The following is a 21,177-nucleotide window of genomic DNA, read 5'->3' on the forward strand; positions in this document are numbered from 1 at the left end:
CCCTGCCCTGGCTTTGGCTCCTTATTTGTTCAAAGCAGGAACTAGATTAAATTAGTGGTTTTCAACATTTTTTTCCCCCTTGGCATAGATCTTTTCTTCAAGTGAGCCTTTGGAAGTTCACTTGCTTAGAAATCTAGAGCTCCTCAGAACCCAGTGTGACAACCTCCCAGTTCTGCTGGCCTAGAGTGGGGAGAGTCTGAATAAGCGACAGTGAGTTTGCCCTGCTCATGCCCTGCCTTTGCTACCGGTCAGGAATAGGAACTGAGCAAGGGTAGGAGACTGAGCAAGCCTGGCTTTTGGGCACTGCAGGACTCCAGCAGGAGCCCTCCCAGGTGGCACCGAAGGACTCCTGGAAATAGCACTGGGGCAGTGGGAGGACTCACAGGGATGAGGGCTCCTGGGGCAGCAGGACTGTGACAGGGCTGGGGCTAGAGGAGACCTTGAGGCTCAATGGGAAACCCCCCCCCCGCCCCGGCCAAGGGCTGAGCCACCAGTCCTGAGTCCTGGGCTGCAGGTCAGACTGGGTGTGAATGAAAACAGACAAAAGTGACCTAAAGCTTCATAGCACAAAGGGCATCCAGGACAGGAACTGCTCTGCTAAGCAACCCTTGGGGCTCTGCACTCCCAGCTACTCCACTGTGGTGGTTCGAGGCCCCCTCCTTGGTCCCTGAGCCAATGGGAAGTGCCAGAGCCACAGAGCACTGGCCTCTGGATGGACAGCAGGCCCTCCCCTCAGGCAGGAGGCTAGACTGGCAGGGTCCCTTCAGGCAAGGATGTCTGGGGAGGGCCCAGGCCTGGGCCAACCCCCAGGGGTTGGATTCTGGTGCAGGCTCCCTTCATCAGCCCATTGGCCCCCCACTCCAGAGTCCAAGGATCTGTATGGTGAGCAGGCTGGGCCTGCTGGGTACTGCAGGGGGACAGCCGAGTTAGGCAGCATGCACTTTGAGGAGCTGCTGGACCAGGTGGGCGGCTTCGGGCCCTTCCAACTGCGGAACCTGGTGCTCATGGCCCTGCCTCGGATACTGCTGCCCCTGCATTTCCTCCTTCCCGTCTTCCTGGCTGCCGTGCCCTCCCACCATTGTGCCCTGTCTGGCGTCCCTGCCAACATCAGCCACCAGGACTTGTGGCTGGAGGCCCACGTGCCCCGGGAGCCTGATGGCACATTTAGCTCCTGCCTCCGCTTTGCCCACCCGTGGGCTCTCCCCAACTCCACCCTGGGGAGAGCGCCGCAGAGCCTGGGGGAGCTGGAGGGCAGAGCCTCCGCAGTTCCCTGCTCAGAGGGCTGGGAGTATGACAGCTCAGAGTTCTCCTCCACCATTGCTACAGAGGTACTGGAGCCCAGAGGGCAAGGGACACGTGAGTGGGACAGGCCTGCCTGAGCCTTGGGTGGTTGCTGTGAGCATTAGGGTCCTGCCTCTACCTCCTTGAGTCTCAGATGGCACGTCTGTAGAATCCATGAGCATCAAGCGAGGTATCAAGGAGTTTAGCTCACAGCCTGTAATGAGGGCCCCTTCCACAGGTGCGCTGCGCTTGCCATTCCCTGGGAGGTGACTAAGGTGAGAAAGGGCTATAGTGGCTCCTGACAGAGAGCAGGGACAGAGTTGAGAAGGGTGTTTCTGCAGTCTCCCGTCTCCTTTCCTCTTTTCTGGCCCCAGGTGTGGGATTTAAATAATCTATCTGGGTTTTATTTGTTTTTTGTTTTTGCAGCACTGGGAATGGAATCCAGGGCCTTATGCATGCTAGGCAAGTGCTCTGCCCCTGAGCTGCACCCCAGCCCTGCATATCCATCTGAGGGGAGGTGGCAGGACTCTTGTATTGTGGTCCAGGCCCGGAAAGGAACTGTAGCTGTAGGATTGGGGAAGGGCAAAGTCTCCCACCTGTGATGCAGGGGTAAACAGTTGAGGGGTGTCATTTCCTGGCATCAAGGTAGCTGATAGGCATGGGTGTCCTCAGAAGGCCCCAGCATCTGGAGAGGAGAGGCTGGTGCCAACTGGAGAGGGGGTTCTACCCACAGGAGGCCCCACCTGCTTATCCTTGCAGTGGAACCTGGTGTGCGAGCACAAAGGCCTGAACAAAGTGACATCCACCTTATTCTTCATCGGCGTGCTGGTGGGCGCTGTGATCTTCGGATACCTGTCCGACAGGTAGATTGAGGCCTTGGGTGAATACAGGAGCAGGCAAGGTGGGGGGACCCCTCTTTCACCAGTGGGGGCTGGGGCTCCTTGGCATCTCTACGGGCAATGACACCGTGTGACTACCCACAGGTTTGGGCGGCGGCGCCTGCTGCTGGTGGCCTATGTGAGCTCCCTGGTGCTGGGCCTGGCATCTGTGGCCTCGGTCAACTACATCATGTTTGCCATCACCCGCACCTTCACTGGCTTGGCCCTGGCTGGCTTCACTGTCATTGTGCTGCCACTAGGTGAGGCAGACCAGGGACAGACAGGGCCCAGAGGGCTGGAAGGAGCAAGGGCAGCACAAGAGGCCACCTGGCCCCACTAACTGCCTTCCCTGGTCCGCCCGGGTGTAGAGCTGGAGTGGCTGGATGTGGAGCACCGCACAGTGGCTGGTGTCCTGAGCACCATATTCTGGTCAGGAGGCGTCACGCTGCTGGCACTGGTTGGGTACCTGATACGGGACTGGCGATGGCTTCTGCTGGCTGTCACCCTGCCCTTGGTCCTGGGCATCATCAGCATCTGGTGAGGAATGCAGGCAGCTGGGAAGTGTGGGATGCAGGAAACCAAAGAGAGAATTAATCAGAGACGAAGACTGGGAGACAGAGACACTGAGGGACAAAGGGAAAGAAACAGAGCCAGTGACCCAAGAGACAGAGAGAGTCACCGAAAGAGCCACAGAAACAGAGAACAAGACACAGAAAGATAGAGGTAGAACCAGTGAGAGACAGCAACAGAGACCAGAACTGAAAGGTAGATTCAAAGAGACAGAGGGAGAGACAGTAAGGCAGGAGAGACAAAGATAAAGACAGTGCTGAGCAGAAGCCCAGGTTAGCCTTGGAGGGGTGGGCTGAGCAGGGGCGGGGGTGGGGTAACAGGGCAGGAGGCCAGGCAGGGTGACCTCCCATGCTTCCCAAGATGGCCTGGCTCGCTGGTCTTTCTGGAAATCAGTTCATCTGTCCCTCTTGTGCCCTGGGGGAGAAGTGTTTGGCTGGTGCCGGGAGCTAAGGTTTGGGGAGTGAGCAACTCAGTTGGGTAAAGAAGGAACCTTCAGGCTGAGCAGGGAAGTGTGGGAAAAGGGGGCTTTTATAATGGACCTTAGAAAAATACTAAGCTCAAATGGGGAGTGGGAGGAGATGACCTTCAAGTGGAGGGAACTTACGGCACACGTGTTTTTTGTGGGTTTTTTTTTAAACAAAAGATGTTAATGTGTGAGTTGTTTTTTCTAAACTAAAACCTCAGTATTCAGGTTTAATTGCAGTGCTGATATTTGGGATAAATAAGTGGGTTTTGAGTTGCAGTTTGGGCATTCATCTCTGAAAGGTTTGCATCACTGATCTAGAAGCTGACTGCCTATGATGGGCCAGGAGGGAGACTTGGTTAATGGGGCTGACTCTGACTGAAGGGCCTCCTGCTGTCCTCTAGGTGGGTGCCCGAGTCTGCACGCTGGCTTCTGACCCAGGGCCGTGTGCAGGAGGCCCAGAGCTATTTGCTCCACTGTGCCAGGCTCAATGGGCGCTCTGTGGGCGAGGATAGCCTGAGCATGGAGGTGAGGGTGTGTGTTTGGGGGGGGGGACTGTGTGCAGTACCCCTCTCAGGGAGCCCCACAGGTAGTAGGAAAAGTGTTTGACCCCAGTGCAGAGTTCCAAACACATTATGACATCCTGTCTGGCCTGGGAGATACATAACTCACTCAGGGTCCACCTTGAAGCTCCCTGTGCCCCTCCAACTCTGCCACAGCAGGGGGAGGCACAGAGACCCAGAGAGAGAGCAGGAACCCCATGAGCCTGTTGAGACCAACTCTGAGCCACAGCATCCCCTTCTCCCTGAAGGCTCTGAGCAAAGTGGCAGCAGCTGAACGGGTGGTCCGGAGACCCTCGTACCTGGACCTGTTCCGCACACCGCGGCTGCGACACATCTCGCTGTGCTGCATGATGGTGTGGTGAGGCGGGAGCTGGGGGTGACTGGGGCTAGGAGGAGTCATCTGCCTGGGGAGGATGTAGATGGAGCGGGCAGCAAGGAGTTCAAATTCAGGCTTTGCTTCTCTTCCCTGCCTGGCCCTATTCAGTCCCTTCCAGGGACTGTAAAATGGACTACTGGTGAAGACTGTGGTCATGACCCTCTAGCCCTGGCATATCATAGGCTCAGAGGGCTCATGGGTGGCGGGAAGTGCCAGGCAGGCCCAGAAAGGGCAGACCGTTCCTCTAAAAGCCCAAAGCTCCTGAGCAGAGAGAACAAAGGGGCGAGAAGGGTCCCTGAATGGTGCTGCTGCTCCTTCCAGGTTCGGGGTGAACTTTTCTTACTATGGCCTCACGCTGGACCTGTCGGGGCTCGGGCTGACCGTGTACCAGACGCAGCTGCTCTTCGGGGCGGTGGAGGTGCCCTCCAAGCTGGTGGTCTACCTGTTGGTGCGCTACGTGGGGCGCCGGCCTACGGAGGTGGGCATGCTGGTGGGCGCTGCACTGACCTTCGGTGTACGACTGTTGGTGCCTTCGGGTGAGCCCCACCACTGCCCCGCCTCCTGAGAAACAGTTTGCCCCCCAGGGACCCGCCCCTTATGAAAAAGATCCACGCCCATATATCCACACTTAATCCGGGATCCCGTCCACCCAGCCTCCTACAAAGGAGATCCACCCACCAGGGCTCCGCCCCACTACGGCCCCTCCTCCTGTGAGCAAGCCCCGCCCCCGTCCTACACCTCCCCTTGCAGAGACTCCGCCCCCATCCTGGGTCCTCCTCTTCCTTCTCCCTCCCTTTGCGGAAACCTTTTTTCTTCAGAGACCAAATCCTGGCGCACCGCCCTAACGGTGATTGGGAAAGCGTTTTCTGAGGCCTCCTTCACCACTGCCTACCTGTTCACTTCAGAGCTGTACCCTACTGTGCTCAGGTGAGGGAGCCAGAGAGCAGGGTCCCAGGTAACAGACCTGGGCTCAGGCTTGTTAGTCCCTTCCCTTTCTTTACGCTGCACCCACAACGCAGCGCTAATCCGGGCTGTGTTGACTCAAATCCTGGAGTCGGTGGAGCATCTCATCTTCTGTACTGTGTGGTCCTAAGCCAAGTCAGACAACTTCTCTCGGCCTGCTTTGGAGGAAAACAGTCCCAGGAAGCCCCATCCTGCCCGCCCGGTCCCGTTTATTGCTGGCCGGGCAGAGCTGCCTGGGGCGCCCCTTCGGCTCTCAGCAGCTGGGAGCGCAGAGCTTCTGGGTTTCAGTGTAGAAAGAGTTGGGCTCCTCTGACATGGGAGCGTCCAGGCAAACTGGTCTTCCACGCTGCTCCTTCCTATCCCGCCTGTAGCTTTTTTTCTCTTTTGGTGGTATCTGACTGGCACTCTGGTGACACTGGCCTGGGGCTCTTGGGCTGGGAGTGGATGGGCGGTGTCTGGGAAAGGGGCAGAGAGGGAGCTTGACGAGGCAGGCGTGGCCGGAAGGAGGGCGAGAAGCAGCTGCCTCCCTGCTCCCCTCTGAACAGGCAGACAGGGCTAGGGCTGAGCTCACTGGTGGGCCGGCTGGGTGGCTCCTTGGCCCCCCTGGCGGCCTTGCTGGACGGAGTGTGGCTGTCACTGCCCAACATTGCCTATGGGGGGATCGCCCTGCTGGCTGCCTGCACTGCCCTTCTGCTGCCAGAGACGAGGAGGGCACAGCTGCCAGAGACCATCCAGGACGTGGAGAGAATGAGGTGTGTGCACAGGGCTGGCAGTGTGTGTGTGTGTGTGTGTGTGTGTGCGCGCGCACATGTGTGTGGGTGCAGGTGCTTGGTGACCTGCCCCCTGCTCAGGTGTACCTGGGGCACATGTGAGTGTGCACAAGTGAGCCCAGGCCCTGAGGGAAAAGGTGAGTCTGTACATGTGTGCACACACAGATCCCTGGGGCTGCTCAGGAGAGGGCTATGTGTGCACTGAGCCATGCTTGCACATCAGAAGGGTACAGGCGTGTGAGTCATTGTGGGTGTACAGTGTGTCTGCCAGGAGCAGGGGAGAGGCCAGGGCAGCAAGTTCTAATCCTGCCTTGTTCCTCCTCTGTCCTTTCCAGTGCCCTGCCCAGTGTTCAGGAGGAAGAGATGCAGGCCCAGAACTGAGTGCGGCTGGGCACAGCCCTCCACAAGCAGCTCTTGAGCAGGCGCTAAGCACAGAAGGGCAGGCTCTTAAGACCTGGGCTGGGGCCACTGAAGCCCTCTGCCCAGGGCTGGAGTTGCCATGGGAGCCCCTGCCTGTGCACATTCAGCTTTAACTATTCAGCTGCCAGCAACAGGACTACTTCCCAGGAAGCAGTGGTCTGTGGGAGATCTTGGGCACCCCTTTTGGGGCTGGGGGGATTCTGTGAATAAAGGTGCCTCTTAGGTAGGGGCAGCAGTAAGGAGCTTTGGGAACAGCCCTAGATGGGAAGCTATTGGATTGGCTCTGGGCTCTGATCTCAGCTTTGCCACCAATTTTCTGTGTGACTTTGGGTGTGTTGCTTTCCCTCGCTGGGCCTCAGTCCCCTCATCTCCCAAATGATGATGATGATGAAGCATCTCAGCTGACCTCACCACAGGATCTGTTTTGCTGCAACTGAACAAGGTGCTTCTTGTAGATGGCGCTGGAGAAGGGACTGTCCCATGTTGTCCCCTACATAATGCTAGGGGCTGCCCAATGCCAGGGCCAGGGGAACCAAAAGTACAGTCAGGGAAGGCCAGCCCTGCCTCCTCTAAGACACTCTGCAGGGACCCCCAGGCCCACTCAACAGACTGTCTATCCTGATGCCCAAAGAACTGAGGGCATGGAAGCCAACATTTTATTAGAGAAGCCAGAGAGGCTGGGGCTCAATAAACAAAAGTTTGATAAGTACCTTTAAGCCTCAGAATTTGCTGGGACAAGGGATGAGAAGGCGCGGGGCGGGGGGGGGGCACCATTCGTAGTGGGGTGGCCTGTGTCCCGACTAGGTAGGAATGGGAAAGGGAAGAGTTGGCAGAGAAAGTCTAGAGTAGACTCTGGCCTATCATGGAGTCTAGGCCCAGGGACCCAGGATCCTGCCTTCTCCACCCCACAGGACCCAAGAGAGAAATCATGGCTCCCACTGGACCACAGAGGGGGTGGCAGGAAGCCTGCATTAGGGTGACCTCTCCTGGGAGCTGCTCATTTGGGTTTTATCTCCACTGGGTCATAGATATAGCAGCCCACATCGCCGATATTCACACCTATGGGAGAGAGCCCTATCACCATAGGCCTTAGCCTGGGGGGGGTGAGGGCTGGAGGGAACTGGGGGGCTAGGGTTCCAGTAGCTGCAGGGGAAGTTGTCCACACATCCCTCACACCACATACACGCCATACTCTAGGCCCAGGGTCTGGGGTGGGGCTGCCCACCTTTGGGGCCGAACAGGTAGCCATAGCAGGGGATGTGGCAGTAGGGGACACCATCATGCTGGAACACAGAGAGATGAGAATTTCTTAGCCTGGTGCTCTTCCTAGCACCTGTATCCTCATCCCAGCCTAACGCCACCCCTGCCCTGCCCACCTCAGCATGGCTCCCGGCAGTCAGGGTCTTCCGGCAACGCTGGCACCTCAGACAGGGTCGATGCCAGTTTCTGCCCAAAGACATCACCTTCTCCGCTGGCAGTGGAGATAAGTGGCAGTTCCTCCCTGCCTCTGCTACCCACCCCAGGTCCCCTTCTCAAGCTCTCCATTGTCACTTACCGAAGAAGACAGGCTGCCCACAGCCAGGGCACAGTGAGGTCTCTCCTGTGAATGTTCTCATTCGGGGTAAGCCTTTCAGGGTGGTAAGAGGCCCTAGCTAGGGCTGCATTGGGGCCAAGGCCTCGGCAAGGCCCATAGCACCTGCTTGCCATGGCATCCTCTCCCCAAGCCCATGCTTGCTCACCACAGAGCCCCACCCAGGTGGCTACCACCCACCTTCCTTTAGGCCATGGGCCCACCCCCTTCTGGATCAGGGACTACCTGCCTCCTGTCAGGGCCACCACCCCAGCCCTGTCAGCAACTCAATCCTTAGGAAACCTGAGCCGATAAAGGAGTCAGCCAGGGGCAGGGTGTCAGGTGTTGGGAGTACAGTGTCACTGCCCACTCCGGGATGGCAGAGGAGCAGGGACCAGTGGAGAGAAGTGAGGAACCCACTGCTGGTCTAGCCCATGACTCCTCACTTGTAGATCTTTGCCCCATGGCATGGCCTCTGCTAGCTGTGTGACTACCAGGTCACTTGGCCTCTCTGGACCACGGATGCCTCAAACACAGAATGGGTGACAATGCCATCTGCCCTCTCTACCTGTTAAACTTGGCAGCTGGCATGAGGGAGTATCAGAGAAGGGGCCTGGGAGAAAACTGCAGGGGCAGAGGTGCAGGGATGGGACTTAGAAAAAGCAGAGGGTCCTGAGAAGGCACAGGGAAGGCTGCCACCAGCCTCACTTACTTTTCTTGCCCTGGGGGAGGCCGTTCCTTGGCCTGGGTGGGCTGAAGCTGCTGGGGCTGAGGGGGGTGATGCTGGCAGGGGAGGGCGTGGGGGGATTATAGAGATAGGAGCCCACACCACCGATGTTCACCCCTGCAGGGAGAAGGCGGGCAGGGAGGCCAGGGTGATGGATCACAGGCAGGGCAGGACAGGGTGGGTCCTGATGCCCGCCCTCCTGGGCTGGTACTCACCTCTAGGTCCAAAGAGGGCCCCGTAGCACGGTTTGTGACAGTAGGGCCTCCCGTTATGCTGGGCACAGCAGAGGGAAGGGGGTCACTAGGGCCAAGATAGGCTGGGGCAGTGAGGGGTGGGCAATGGGTATCCTGACAGAACTGCCACTGTGGTCCAGGTAGGCAGAGCAGGCCATGGGGTAAGGGCACACTGCAGCTCACACTGCAGCTCCCAGCCCTGGCTGTGGGTGGCCCCGAGTAGGGGTCTGGGGTGGGGCGTGATGTGGGACTGGATCCTGATCTCCTCACCTCTGCATGCCCTCCTGGGGACAACACGCTGTGGCAGCGCTCACATTTCAGGCAGAAGCGGTGCCAGTTCTTGCCCAGGGAGCTCACTTTTTCCGCTGCAGGGGACAGGGTGGGCAGCTGCGGAGTAGGGAACCCCGCCCCGCCCAGCCTAGGAACACGCAGCCTTTTGCTCGGGATCCTGCATCCAGAGCCCGTGCACTGGGCAAAGAGGGAACCGCACCAGGCTGTGAGACTGCATCTGTGGCCACCCGGGCCCGCCCTGCACCCCCTGCCCACGCGCGCCCGTGCCCCCTTCCTGCCCGACCTCACCGAAGTACACAGGCTCCTGGCAGCGCGGGCAGCTCCAGCTCATGGCTCCACCGTCGCAGCAGTCGCTGCCAACCGGCCTCCACACAGCGGGCTGGTCCCGCCCCTCCGCAGCCCCGCCCACACCCTTCGGTTGTCCCCCACCCTAGGAATGCAGCCCTGTTCCCTCGGGGGTCGGCAAAGCCCGGACCCTCGGGGAAGAGCCCGGGGCTGCCGCTGAGCCCCATGGCGCTGTTGTCCCTAGGCAGACTCCGCGGAAACACTACTCTCCCCCTCTGCGCTAAAGCAGTGGACGTTCCTGCAGAGGTTATTCTTTTCAGGCCGTCTCAGTCCGGGCTGCCTCCCACGCCAGGCGGTGCCCGGCTCCTCTGCCTCATGTCCTCATCCACACACACAGTGCACATCCTGACAGCAGTGTCTGCCTCACAGGTCATGAGAATCAGACGCGGTCACACACATGCGCTCAACAGCGCCGGCACAGAAATCAGAGGAGCCACAGCTCTCACCAGGATACGTCAAAATAGGGTCTGCACATAGTAATGGCTGTTCATAACATTAAAATGTTTAGAAATATACTCAAACACTAATCACACACTTCTACTTTAAGATTTAAAAATATTTATTAAAGTAGCCCACCTGGCAGGGATGGGATACCTGCAGTACCTGCTACTCAAAAGGTTGAGGCAGGAGGATCACACGTTTGAGGCCAGCCTAGGCAACTTATCAAGACCCTGTCTCAAAACCTGGAGTGTAGCTTTGTGGTAGAGCACTTGCCTAGCAGCAGTGAGGCTCTGAGTTCAGTACCCAGTACTGGGGAAAGGAGAGTGGCCCATTAGTGCTGCAAAGAATTTCAAGGAACTTACCCATACAATGAAGAAATCATTTGTAAGCATGTATCTGCTAAGGGTCTAGTAACAAGGATGTGTAAATAACCTATAATACAATAATAAAAAGGTAGGGATGCAAGAACATGGCTATACTGGATCCCTCATACATTGTTGGCGGCATTGTTAAATAAGGTATTAACTTTCGAAAACAGTCTAGCAGGTTCTCAAAGTGTTCAATGGAGTTACCATAGTACTTGCAAGTCCACTTCCATGGAGATACCTGAGAGAAATGAGTATGCAAATGTTCACAGGAGCACTATTCACAATACCCAAAGTCTATCAAATGGTAAGTAGATAAATAAAATGTCCATCCAAATGACAGAACATGAGCCACGAAAAGAAAGTACTGAGGCATGCTACAATATGGGTGAGTCACAAAAACATTAAAACCCAGACATAAAAGGCCACATACTGTATGATAGCATTTGTATGTCACCTTACCAATTCCTGCTAACCTAAGCTCGCCCTCATTTGCTCAGTACCAGGCTCTGGGTCCAGGCACTCACACCTACAGCACTGCTCTCTGCTGGAGGGTATTGTGGGGCCCAATCCATGATAGCTATGCTTCCCTGTCTGGGTGCTGAACCAAATGAGAAAACAAAGCCTGATAGAAAGTCATGTAGCACCTCTGTCATTGATAAAGGCTGAGATGTCACACAGGGAGAGAGTCCAATCTAGTCCGTGACTAGGGCTGCCTTGCCAACCACCATATTTTCAGTGCCTTGCTCAGCTTCTGACACACAATGCTCGACAAACCAATGTTCAGTGTTATACTCAAGTCCTCCAGGTGTGAGTGAGGGCTAGTGAGAGAGATGTGGGAGTGGGAGGGGATGGTATGGTTGGAGAGTTGGCAACAAAACCCTGGAGGGAAGCTCAGCTCCCTAGGCAGAAGGTCTTAGGAGTTTGTTTCCTAAGATCAACACGTGTGATGCAAAACGGGGAGTATGATTTAAACCGATATTTTGATTATAAGTACAAGGTATAAAATTTTTTTAAAACCTGAAAATTTGCTTTGGCGGCAAACCAGTCCCACTATTTACAGTCATTCACAGGAACTTACTAATTAACCATAATTAATATGTAGCACAATTTATGTCTCTCATTAAATACATGGCAAATGAAAGGATGTGGGAAAGTGTTAGGGAAACTTTATAGCACCTTTTATATATGGCTGCTATTATGTGTCAGGTTTACTCCTATAAATTCCACCTACTTTATGTCTTTGTAGACTTAAGTATGCTTGTGACTTCTGTTTTATTTTTGTGGTACTGGGGATTAAACCCAGGGCCTGAGCTACTCCCTAGCCCCAGCCCCAGTGACTTTTATGGCATCAAAAGCTTTGTTCCTAGATACTTCTGAAAGGAAAAATCACTAAGTTCTGGTAAGTCAATGAAAATTCAGTCTTATTTCTTCATAGTTTTAGGGTTTTTAAACCCTTATTACCATTAAACCTTGTGCTTTCTCATTGTATTTTCTCTCAACTAGAAAGCTTTACTTTCTTTTTTTTGGTACCAGGGATCGAACTCGGGTCCTCGCACTTGCGCAGCAGGCGGTGGAACCACTGAGCTAAATTCCCGGCCCCTGAGAAAGCTTTACTTTCTGTAGTTTATATTAGTTAACAAACAGGGCTGGCCATGTAGCTTAGTAGTACAGCTCATGCTTAGTATGTGTATGGCCCTGGGTTCAAACTCCAGCACCAAAACAACAAAACCACATACAGCAAAACAGAAAAAGACTGAGTTTGCTTTCTTAAAAACACATCCATTCCCCTACCTGTAGAGAACTGCTGTTAATATCGTCTATGGCTCTGGGAGACTGTTAGATTTTCTTGATTCCCAGCATCATCTTGCCATGAACCTCTGAGAGAACTCTCTCTATAGCCAGTAGTGCTCAGCTGCTCAGGGCTATGTGAGTGTTTATGTGCTGTGATTCAACAGCATCAACTGGATTAATTCAGAATCCAAATTTCAGGAAAGCCCCTCTAGCCCTCTGCCTTCACCCTATGCATGTGAAGAAACCAGCAACAGCTTTGAGTTTTTCAAGCAAGGTTGGATTTGGCTTTTCAAGAATCACTTGGAAATGTACATTTCACCTGAGAGTATGTAAAGATAATTACCTTCAAGTAAGTTGCAAGATGAAAATATATGTATACTGGAAACTGAGGGAAAAAAGAGGAGTGAAACTTGTCTATAAATTTGAGATGATGGGAATGCTCCTTGGAGTTGCTGTAAAGTAGTAGAAACTTCCTTATCTTCATACTAAGATCTGGAGGGCTGGGGATTTAGCTCAGTGGTTCCAGCACCTGCTGTGCAAGCGCAAGGTTCCGAGTTCAATCCCCAGTACCAAAAAAAAAAAAAAAAAAAGCGAAAATATATACTAAGATCTGGGAGGGAATTTTTTTATAATATACAAAAATAGGTCTTCCACAGGGGTCATCACAATTCCTGACTTGAAATTAATACTACAAAGCTACTGTGATTAAAAACAGCATAGTGCTGGCAAAAAAACAGACCTGAGGATCAATGGAACAGATTAGAAGATGCAGAAATGACTCCAGACACACTCAGCCATCTTATCTTTGACAAAGGTGCCAAACACCTTCACAGTTAGACAGATAGCCTCTTTAATAAATGGTGTTGGAAGGGCCGGGGATTTAGCTCAGTGTTTTCGCCACCTGCTGCACAAGTGCAAGGACTGGAGTTCGATCCCTGGTACCAAAAATAAATAAATAAATAAATAAATAAATAAATAAATAAATAAATGGTGTTGGAAAAACTGGCTTTTCACATGTCAAAGATTGAAACTAGACTCATATGTTTCACCATGCACTAAACTAAATTCAAACTGGATCAAGGATCAAAAAAATAGATCGAAGGGCCGGGGATTTAGCTCAGTGGTTCCACCGCCTGCCTTGCAAGCACAAGGTCCTGAGTTCGATCCCTGGTACCAAAAAAAAAAAAAAAATGGATCGAAGATCTAAATACTAAAACAGAAATACTTAATCTGCTAGAAGATAGAGTAGGTAGACGTCTCAAAGACATTGGTGTAGGCAAAGACTTTATGAACAAACCCCCGATGGGACAGGAATTATCACAAAGAATCAACAACTGGGATCTCATCTTATTAAAAAGCTTTTTGCACAGCAGGAGAAGCCATCAACAGAGTGAAGAGACAACCCACAGTATGGGAAAAAATTTTTGCCAGGTATTCCTCAAAGAACTACTATCTAGAATATAAAAAAACTAAAACAAAAAGAGACCCCCCCCCAAATTTAAAGACCCAATCCAACAATGAAATTCTAGAACTGAGCCAAGCTATTGAACAAATGGATTTAATAGATGTTTACAGAGTGTTCCACTCCACACAATCAGAATACACATTCTTTTCAGCTGCACATGGGTCATTCTCCAAAATAGACCACATGCTAACTCATAGGACATGTCTAAGTAAATGTAAAAGAATTGAAATTACCCTCTTGTATATTATCAGACCACAGTGCAATAAAATTGGAGATCAATAACATAAGAAACTCCCAAACTCCCACAAACACATGGAAATTGAATAACACCCTCCTGAAGAACCAATGGGTCACAGAGGAAATTAAAGAAGAAATTAGACAATTTCTACAAGTAAATGATAATGCCAGTACAACATACAGGAATCTGTGGGCCACAATGAAAGCAGTTCTACCCGGGAAATTCATAGGAGTGAATGCCCATATTAGGAAAACGGAGAGAACTCAGATAAATAACCTAATGCAGAACCTCAAGCTCCTAGAAAAAGAAGAGCATAACAAACCCAAAGCTCGTACAAGAGAGGAAATTATAAAGATCAGAGCAGAAATCAATGCAATGGAGACTAAGAGAATGATACAAAAAATTAATCAAAGAGTTGGTTTTTCAAAAGAATAAAGTCGATAAAACTTTAGCCAACCTTATCAAAAAAAGGAAAGAAAAGGCTCAAATCTATGCAATTAAGAATGAAAAAGGTGAACTCACAACAGACCCAGCAGAAATCCAGAGGATCATCAATACCTACTTCAAGAACCTGTACTCTAATAAAATGGAAAACACAGAAGAAATGGACAGATTCCTAGATACATACAAATTGCCAAAGTCAAATGAAGAAGATACAGAAATTCTAAACACCCCAGTTACAGTGAGTGAAACTGAAAATGTAATAAAAAATTTACCAACAAAAAAACCTCCAAGTCCTGATGGCTTCACTGTTGAATTCTATAGGACATTTAAAGAAGAACTATCATCATTACTCTTTAAACTCATCAAGGAAATTGAAAGGGAAGCTAGGCTTCCAAATTCATTCCTGGAAGCAAGTGTTACTTTGATTCCAAAACCAGGGAAAGACCCAACCCAAAAAGAGAACTACAGGCCAATCTCCCTAATGAACATAGATGCAAAAATCCTCAAAATACTGGCAAACAGAATACAGAGGGTCATCAAGAAGATCATACACCCTGACCAAGTCGGATTTATCCCAGAGATGCAAGGATGGTTCAACATCCATAAATCAATAAATGTAATACACTATATTAACAGAGTCAAAGACAAAAACCATATGATCATCTCAATAGATGCAGAAAAGGCATTCGACAAAATCCAACACCGATTCACGATAAAAACCCTACAGAAAATTGGCATAGAAGATCTTTATCTCAACCTGATAAAAGCTATCTATGAAAAACCAATAGCTAACATCATACTAAATGGTCAAAAACTGAAAACTTTCACGCTAAAATCAGGAACAAGACAAGGATGCCCACTATTACCACTCCTGTTCAATATAGTTCTGGAAACATTAGCCACAGCAATTAGACAAGAGAAAGAAATAAAAGGAATAAAGATAGGAAAGGAAGAAGTTAAACTGTCATTATTTGCTGATGATATGATACTTTACATAGAAGACCCAAAAAACTCAGCCAAAAGACTTCTAGACCTAATGGACAGATTCAGTAGAGTAGCTGGATATAAGCTCAACACTCAAAAAGTGATAGCCTCCTTAGACACAAATAGCAGGCTCACTGAGAGAGAAATTAGGGAAACAATTCCTTTTACAATAGCATCCAAAAAACTGAAATATCTAGGAATCAACCTAACAAAGGAAGCAAAAGACCTCTACACTGAAAACTATAGCACTCTGAAAAAGGAAATCGAGGAGGGTATAAGAAAATGGAAAGACATCCCTTGTTCCTGGGTAGGAAGAAACAATATAGTGAAAATGGCCATACGTCCAAAACCACTATATAGATTCAATGCAATGCCGATTGAAATTCCAACAATATACTTCAGAGAACTAGAGAAAACAATCCAAAAATTCATTTGGAACCAGAAGAGACCCAGAATAGCAAAAGGAATTCTAGGCAACAGAGACATGGCAGGGGGTATCACAATCCCCAACTTGACACTATACTACAAAGCTACTGTGATAAAAAACAGCATGGTACTGGGACAGAAACAGACCCAAGGATCAGTGGAATAGATTAGAAGATGCAGAAACAACATCAGATGTACTCAGCCACCTCATCTTTGACAAAGGAGCCAAACACTCTCATTGGAGGAAAGATAGCCTATTTAATAAATGGTGTTGGAAAAACTGGATTTCAACCTGCCAAAGATTAAAACTAGACCCATACCTCTCACCATGCACTACACTAAGATTGAAGTGGATTAAAGATCTAAATATTAAGACAGAAACACTGAACTTGCTGGAAGATAAGTTAGGTAGAACTCTTGAAGACACTGGCATAGGAAAAGACTTTATGAACAAAACCTCAGTAGCATGGGAACTAGCACAAAGAATCAGCAACTGGGATCTCATCTTATTAAAAAGCTTCTGCACTGTAAGCGAAATCACCAACAGAGCTAAGAGACAACCTATAAGGTGGGAAAAAATTTTTAGCAGCTGTACCTCAGACAAAGGACTACTATCTAGAATATATAAAGAACTGAAAAAAATCAGACCCCCTCAAATTCAAAGACCTAATTCAAAAATGGGCATCTGAAATGAACAGACATTTCTCAGACAAAGAAGTAAAAGCAGCAAATAAACATATGAAAAAATGTTCAACATCACTGGTCATTTGAGAGATGCAGATGAAAACAGCACTGAGATTCCACCTCACCCCAGAAAGAATGGCTGCTATCAAGAAATCAACCAATAACAAATGCTGGCAGGGGTTTGGGGAGAAAGGAACCCTTCTCCATTGTTGGTGGGAGTGCAGACTGGTGCAACCACTGTGGAAATCAGTATGGAGATACCTCAAAGAACTAGGGCTAGAGGTCCCATTTGACCCAGCTATTCCCCTGCTGGGTATCTTCCCCAAAGAATTAAAAGAATCATACCACAGCGATTTTTGTGCACCCATGTTTATAGCGGCACAGTTTGTAATAGCTAAAGCTTGGAAACAGCCCAAGTACCCATCAACTGGAGACTGGATAAAGAAGATGTGGGTTTTTTAAATAAAATGGAGTACTACTCAGCCATAAAGAACGAGAAACTAGAGTCATTTATAGCTAAATGGATGCATATTGAGACCACACTCTTAAGTGAAATAAATAGGACACACATGTGTAAATACCAAATAGTTTCTCTAGTGTGAGAAACTGAAAGTGTAAATAAGGATTAAAAGGATTAATAACGAATAATTGATACTTTGAAATAGGAAAAGGTCCAAAGGTGTAGGGGTGGTGGGAGGGGAAGGGAAAAGGAAAGAAGGGAAAGGAAAAAATTATAAGAAAAGAAATTAAAAAATGGAAATGAAGCCTATGTTAATAGGGAAGGATGGAAGGGGTGAAGGGTGCACAGGTAATGGGGAAAAAAATAAAAACCAAGATACATCATGTACAGGTACAAATACCCAATGGTAAATGTAAATGTATTGTATACCTAGAATGTACCAATAAAAGAATTTAAGGAGGAAAAAAAAAAGACCCAATCCAAAAATGGGCATCTGAAATGAATAGACACTTGTCACACAATGAAGTAGAAATAGCGAATAAATATATGAAAAATTGTTCAACATCACTGGTCATTTGAGAGATGCAAATTAAAACAATGCTGAGATTCTATCTCACTCCAGAAAGAATGACTGTTATCAAGAAATCAACCTGGGCCAGGGATTTAGCTCAGTGGTTTCGCCGCCTGCTGGGCAAGCACAAGGACCTGAGTTCAATCCCCGTACCAAAAAAAAAAAAAAAAGGGCCTTCTCATGGCTGGGGATTTAGCTCAGTGGCATGTGCCTGCCTTGTAAGCACAAGGTCCTGAGTTCGATCCCTGGTACTATGGGGGTGGGGGAGCTCCCAGCTTCTAAAGCTATGTTAATGTGGCTGAAACAAGTTTTTCTTATGAATCCAGACATATGTAAATTTTTTACCTTTCACTGGAGACTTTCATTTCCTGTATGAAGCTCAAGGTCACAGAATCAAGAGTCAAGTGAATTCCAGCCTCTTTCCAAATGCAGAATGATTGGGCCTTTCCTCTTCTCTCCTAAGCTTGTTTTTTTAAGTTTTGTTTTCTCTTTTGCTTTAGGCTAGGCCAGCATTCTGCCACAGAGCTACATCCCAGCCCATGCCCTAAGTTTTTGGAATACGCAGGGCATTAAAGTCCTTGTCTGTTATCACTATTCTCCCACCAGGACCATCCCCCTCCCCAAAGGCAGTGTCTTAGGGGAGAACTTGAACACTCACCTCTTGATAAAAAGCCCCAGAAATAAAGTCTACACATAAAGAGGGCACGGAATCTTTGCAGCTTTACAGGGGACATTTAAAGTTTCCACTTAGGACCATTTCATTTGGAAAACCTCACCTCCCCCCATTCCAGGTTACTTCCACTTAATCCATTGAGGTAGACATTTCCTTTCCTTAGAGTACTTGCGAGCTGGGCCTAGTCTAAGTGCTCTATCCACCTGGCTGGCCATGGTAACTGTTCAAGTATAGAAATATGGCTCAAATTAGACTAATCAGCATCCTCCCTGTTACTTTCTGGTATCATAAGGAAAGACACACTCTAATTTCCAGATAAAAACTTTTAAGGGTTATGGGAGTTTGAGGCTTCAAGGAGTATCTTGCTTCTGAGTGGAGGATTATAAGAATACCACAAACTATTGTATGCCAACAAATTTGAAAGTCTAGATGAAATGCACAAATTCCTAGAAACAGAAAAATTACCAAAACATGCCGGGCAGGGTGGCGCATGCCTGCAATCCTCCCTTCAGAAAGCTGAGGAAAGAGGATCACTGGGAGTTCAAGGCCAGCCTGAACTACACAGTGAGACCTTGTATCAAAATTTAAAAACTTCTAGGCCAGGTGTGGTGGTTCATGCCTGTAATCCCAGCACTCAGGAGGCAGAAGCAGGAGAATCACTGAGTTTGAAGCCAGCCTGGGCTACATAGTGATATCCTGTCTCAAAAGATAAAATAAAATAAAATAAAATAAAATAAAAACTTCTAACAAGAAATGTTGGCTTCACTGGTGGTAGAGCTCTTACCTAATATTTGTGAGCCCCTGGGTTCCATCCCCAGCACCACACAAAAAATAAAACATAGAATAACCATATACCTAGCAATACCACTTTTAGATATATACTGAAAAGAACTGAAAACAGAGACTCAAATACATATAAGAACACATATGAGTGGTCATAACAGTATTATTCACAATAGCCAAAAGATGGAAACAACTCAAATGTCTACTAACGAGTGGAGAATGAGATCTATCCAACCAACTATCTATCTATCTATCTATCTATCTATCTATCTATCTATCTGTCTGTCTATCTATCTCATTCTGCTGTAAAAGGAACAAACACTGCTACCTGGATGAACTGCTACAGCCTGCTACAGCCTGGATGAACTTGAAAGACATTATGTTAAGTAAAAAAATACTGACATAAAAGGTCACATATTATATGACTCCACTTATAGGAAATATCTAGGACAGGTAAACCCATAGAGACAGTAAACAGATTAGTGAGTGCTAGGGACTGCAGGGAAATGGGAATGATCACTAACTGTTTAAGGGATACAGGGTTTTAATTTGGGACAATGAAAATATCACATATTTTATGATGTGAATTTCACTTCAGTTTTTTCCAGAAACACCTGAGAGAGCAGTCACAACAGTGCTTATACTTTGGGAAAGTGGAGACTAGAAAAGGTTATGAGAAGGGATTCAGGCAGTGTTGATCATATTCTTTTTTACGAGATATTGATTATAAAGGAATTTCACTGTATGGTAAGTACTGATCAAAGGTATGTTTACTTCATGAAAATAGAGCTTAACAATTGTAGCATGTGTGCTTTAAAAATATAAACATTATAATTTAATCAAATATTTATTTTTTAAAAGTTACACAATTACCAATAGCAATTCTATTCCTAGGTATACACCCAAAAGAACTGAAAACATATGTCCACACAAAAACTTGCACATGAACATATCATGTTATTCATAATCACCCCAAAGTGGAAATAACCAAAATGTCCACCAACTAATGGATAAACAAAACATGGTGTATTGCCTTAAAATATGGTGAAACTCTGATACATGACACCATATGGATTAAATTTGAGAACATAACTAAATGAAAGAAGCCAGACACAAATGAACACAAATTGTATGACTCATGTTCAAAATAGGTAAAGCCAAGAGATAGAAAACAGACTAGTGACTGCCCATCTGAGGAGCAACTTGAGAGTGGTGGTAATTGGGAGTTTTTGCTGATGGGTATATCAGCGGGATTTTTTGGGGGGGAGTGATGGAAATATTCTGGAATTAGTGGTGGTGGTAGTTGTTCAATCTGAAGGTATTAAAAACCGGGACCACCAAAAAGAAAAAAAAAAAAAACGGGGCTGGAGATTTAGCTCAGTGGCACCATGCCTGCCTCGCAAGTGCAAGGTCCGGAGTTCGATCCCTAGCACCAAAAAACCCCCCAAATAATTGTATACTTTAAGATAGTGAATTTTATGTTTTGTAAAATTTACTGTTTTATTAATTGTATTTCAATAAAAAGTAGATCTTGGGCCGGGGATTTAGCTCAGTGGTTCCGCCACCTGCCTCGCAAGCGCAAGGTCCCGAGTTCGATCCTCGATACCAAAAAAAAAGTCGATCTTAAACATTTCCTCACTTATATGTGAACTACAGCATATCAAATAAAAGAAGTACAAAGTGGAAAATGTTATTCAAAAATGTTCTCTTCCTCACTGCCCACTCTCCAAATCAGTGTGCCTCAGCCTTAGACTTTAGACATCACTGCAGAACGGTGGTCTGAGCTATAAGACAGGGGATGGAGGTATAAGTGTGGATCACAGTTCAGAATTCCGGCCTGTGACCAGCACCCTTGCTTGTCTCTGGAAAGGATAATTTGATGGTTGATGAGAAACAGACCTGGGTTAGGAGCAAGAGAGATAAAGTGGTGGTGACAAAGTGTTGGCAGCCCTGGCACCACCCTGCTTTTCACTGCTTCATCCACAAGGTCATGTTTTAGGAATGACTAGAGCTTAATGGACATAATCTCAGTTGCAAGATGCCCTGGGATGCTTTCTACCCTCTACCTTTTATTGTACCAAAGGGTTTGGTTATATATTATATGCTTTTTTGGGGGGAGGGGGTACCGGGGATTGAATTCGGGTCCTTGCGTGTGCGCAGCAGGCGGCAAAACCACTGAGCTAAATCCCTGGCCCTATATTATATGCTTTTTAAAAAAACATTTGCAGTATCACAAGAATTTCTAAAAGTTACTAAAACCATAGATTTAGTTAGGCAGTAAACTAGACCTCCAGGACTCTAAAAGTGCCTGGATTTACCAATCAGTAACAAAACTTGGTCAACTGTTTTCCAGGTGAATCTGGAACTGAGACACCTCAAATTTAAGCAAATCTTAGGAG

At 48.3% G+C, this 21,177-nt stretch overlaps 3 protein-coding genes across 13 annotated transcripts in view; 1 reads left to right on the forward strand and 2 right to left on the reverse strand.

The window, feature by feature from the left end:
- Positions 1-615: 615 nt before the first annotated feature.
- On the forward strand, positions 616-6,993 carry Slc22a7 (solute carrier family 22 member 7). 9 transcript variants are annotated; one of them, XM_087184590.1, is made up of 10 exons: positions 616-882; positions 2,041-2,144; positions 2,265-2,419; positions 2,528-2,696; positions 3,597-3,720; positions 4,004-4,113; positions 4,453-4,667; positions 4,950-5,058; positions 5,640-5,846; positions 6,200-6,993. In XM_087184590.1, the coding sequence occupies exons 1-10, from the start codon at positions 676-678 to the stop codon at positions 6,243-6,245; spliced, it is 1,446 nt and encodes a 481-aa protein (XP_087040716.1). In that variant the 5' UTR covers positions 616-675; the 3' UTR covers positions 6,246-6,993. The 9 variants fall into 9 exon arrangements, 8 of the variants coding, with proteins under 8 accessions (XP_087040716.1, XP_087040715.1, XP_087040713.1 ...); XM_087184586.1 differs by having other exon boundaries at positions 759-1,356; positions 2,015-2,144; positions 2,594-2,696; XM_087184585.1 differs by having other exon boundaries at positions 765-1,356; positions 2,015-2,144.
- Positions 4,879-19,392, reverse strand: Crip3 (cysteine rich protein 3). 2 transcript variants are annotated; one of them, XM_004846510.3, is made up of 8 exons: positions 9,394-19,392; positions 9,085-9,179; positions 8,797-8,854; positions 8,567-8,698; positions 7,840-7,911; positions 7,661-7,755; positions 7,510-7,567; positions 4,879-7,343 (listed from the first exon to the last, which is right to left on the reverse strand). In XM_004846510.3, the coding sequence occupies exons 1-8, from the start codon at positions 9,434-9,436 to the stop codon at positions 7,282-7,284; spliced, it is 615 nt and encodes a 204-aa protein (XP_004846567.1). In that variant the 5' UTR covers positions 9,437-19,392; the 3' UTR covers positions 4,879-7,281. The 2 variants fall into 2 exon arrangements, with proteins under 2 accessions (XP_004846567.1, XP_087040717.1); XM_087184591.1 differs by lacking the exon at positions 8,567-8,698.
- Positions 19,393-19,530: 138 nt separating this feature from the next.
- Positions 19,531-21,177, reverse strand: part of Znf318 (zinc finger protein 318) — a 40,384-nt gene continuing 38,737 nt past the window's right edge. For both annotated transcript variants that reach the window (XM_021259772.2, XM_013072910.3), the window contains one exon: positions 19,531-20,677. The gene's annotated coding sequence lies outside the window, so the exon portion shown is untranslated. The remainder of the gene's footprint in view (positions 20,678-21,177) is intronic.

The sequence above is a fragment of the Heterocephalus glaber genome, unplaced genomic scaffold (genome assembly GCF_053883595.1).
Source record: "Heterocephalus glaber isolate CG9 unplaced genomic scaffold, H.glaber_assembly_v1.0 deba00001497, whole genome shotgun sequence".
Lineage (NCBI taxonomy): Eukaryota > Metazoa > Chordata > Mammalia > Rodentia > Bathyergidae > Heterocephalus > Heterocephalus glaber.